Source organism: Austrofundulus limnaeus, unplaced genomic scaffold (genome assembly GCF_001266775.1).
Source record: "Austrofundulus limnaeus strain Quisiro unplaced genomic scaffold, Austrofundulus_limnaeus-1.0 Scaffold162, whole genome shotgun sequence".
In the NCBI taxonomy this organism is placed as follows: domain Eukaryota; kingdom Metazoa; phylum Chordata; class Actinopteri; order Cyprinodontiformes; family Rivulidae; genus Austrofundulus; species Austrofundulus limnaeus.
In genome coordinates this window covers 85,338-87,293 of record NW_013952564.1, presented here as the reverse complement: position 1 = coordinate 87,293, position 1,956 = coordinate 85,338, and the positions used below count along the sequence as shown (strand labels likewise).

The 1,956-nt window shown below is 41.3% G+C and overlaps 1 protein-coding gene across 2 annotated transcripts in view; it reads right to left on the bottom strand.

Annotated features, from left to right (window-relative positions):
- Window positions 1–889: 889 nt before the first annotated feature.
- LOC106523632 (L-lactate dehydrogenase C chain) overlaps window positions 890–1,956 on the bottom strand; it is an 8,798-nt gene continuing 7,731 nt past the window's right edge. For both annotated transcript variants that reach the window (XM_014017126.1, XM_014017124.1), the window contains exons 7-8: window positions 1,512–1,635; window positions 890–1,309 (exon numbers count right to left, since the gene is read on the bottom strand). In XM_014017126.1, the coding sequence (XP_013872580.1) occupies window positions 1,142–1,309; window positions 1,512–1,635 (292 nt within the window). In that variant the 3' untranslated portion in view covers window positions 890–1,141. The remainder of the gene's footprint in view (window positions 1,310–1,511; window positions 1,636–1,956) is intronic.

Genomic DNA, 1,956 nt, shown 5'->3' with positions numbered 1-1,956 from the left:
GGCCACCATCCAATCAACATTACGCACACACACACACTAACGTCTGGTTTTTATATCCTCATGGGGACCATGGATTGACTTCCATTCATTTTTTGGGAATTTTATCATCTAACCCTGACCATTTACTTTAAAATTAACCTAACTCAATTCACACCTTGGTCTTAAACCTAATCCCCCCTACCCGTAGTTTGCATTCGTACCCGTGGGGACCGGGCATTGGTCCCCACAAGGCTGCTTTTTTGGGAAAAGGGTCCCCACGGTGTAGGAAAAACATGTTCACACACACAAATGTCTGTAATTCAGTCAGTGTTACAGCTACAAAGCTAAAATTTGGTGTGGGACGTCTTTAGCTAAAAAAAACAGCAACATTTTGTCACATTTCAATGTTTTGTGTGAATTTTCCAAAGTCAGCTTTTAGCACATTAAAAGGTTAGCTAAAAGCTAAATCTAAATGTCAATTTTAAATCTAAAAGTTTAATCTATATGCTACTGGACATTTATATTTAATGTTTATATTTAACATTTAAATGTGTTGAAAGGTGACATTAGAAAATCCACAGTACTTTTTCAAACACAGTTGGACATTAATGTGCCAAAATGTTGCTGTTATTTTTTATCACAAGCTGCTTTACAAACAGCATCCTTTAGAAATATCATGTGACCACACTGAAAATATTTACAAGGTTGAATCAAAATGGCTTTAACTTTAAATTTCTCATAATAAAATGATCTTGGTGTAAAACTCACTGAGATCGATATGCAAGAATTGAAGGACAGGAAAGGTTTTTTAGTGTTTAACTATATTATTCAGTTGAAACCACGTATCTCCAACGCTGCAAAGGAATCACACTCCATGTTTACCAAACGCCTCTGAATGAGTGAAACCGAGCAGCAGTAAGCATGTTTTATTTCACGTCACAGCAACACAAGCAGCACAGGGCTCCACGCTTCAACACAGCTAGAAACATGAGAGTTTCTGAATCACCTCGTCCAGTTTGTCTCCTCTTCATCAACCATAGGAGCTCACTCCTGCAGCCTGATGACCTGTCAGGGCTGTGAGAGCGGCGGCTGAGGAGCAGGCCGTGGAGCTGCGTGGTGTTTGTGACCATGCTGCAGGTGACTAAGTATTATCGTAGTCGGGTCAGACGTCCCTCAGGTCCTTCTGGATGTCCCACAGAGTGTTGGCACTGGCCTGCAGTTGGTTCACCTCGTCGTCCGTCAGGGTCATGTTGACCACGCTGGCCACGCCTCCGCTGTTCAGCACGCAGGGCAGACTCAGGTAGACCTCATCACCGATCCCGTACATGCCCTGAGGAGAGAGGCACGTCTTTTTTTATGTGGATGTCATTAAAAGCTCTTTATTAAACTCTGAAGGAATGTGTCTTTGTTGAATCCACACTTTATCAAACCCTAACCGCCATGAAAGGGAGACAGTCAGCAGTCAATTAATGTTGGTTTCCTTCACTTTTAATTTATGGATTTGACGTGCAATAAATGAATAAATGTTTTACCTTCACCATGGTAGAGACTGGATGTATTCTGTTCATGTTCCGCATGAGACTCTCCGTCAGGTCGGCCACACTCAGACCGATGGCCCAGTTGGTGTAACCCTTCAGTTTGATCACCTCGTAGGCACTGAAGAACACAACACATCTCAGATACCAAACATTAACACCCAGCTGTGAACCTGTCAGACTGAAGCCTGGACTCACACTGCATTAAAGCAACAACAGAAGGAGACCAACTGAACACGCTGAGAAGCAGATTTGCTCTTGAGACAGCTGTTCTTATACTGAAAAAAGTATAAATAACATCTGGAACATACATTTATCAAACAGAGCCACCTCCAATTTTCACGTCAAGAGAAAAGTCAGGGCTATTATTATAATACATATTATATTAAAGACTAATGAAAAGGTTTTAGCTCACATTAAAATTACTTTGCACAATTAGAAA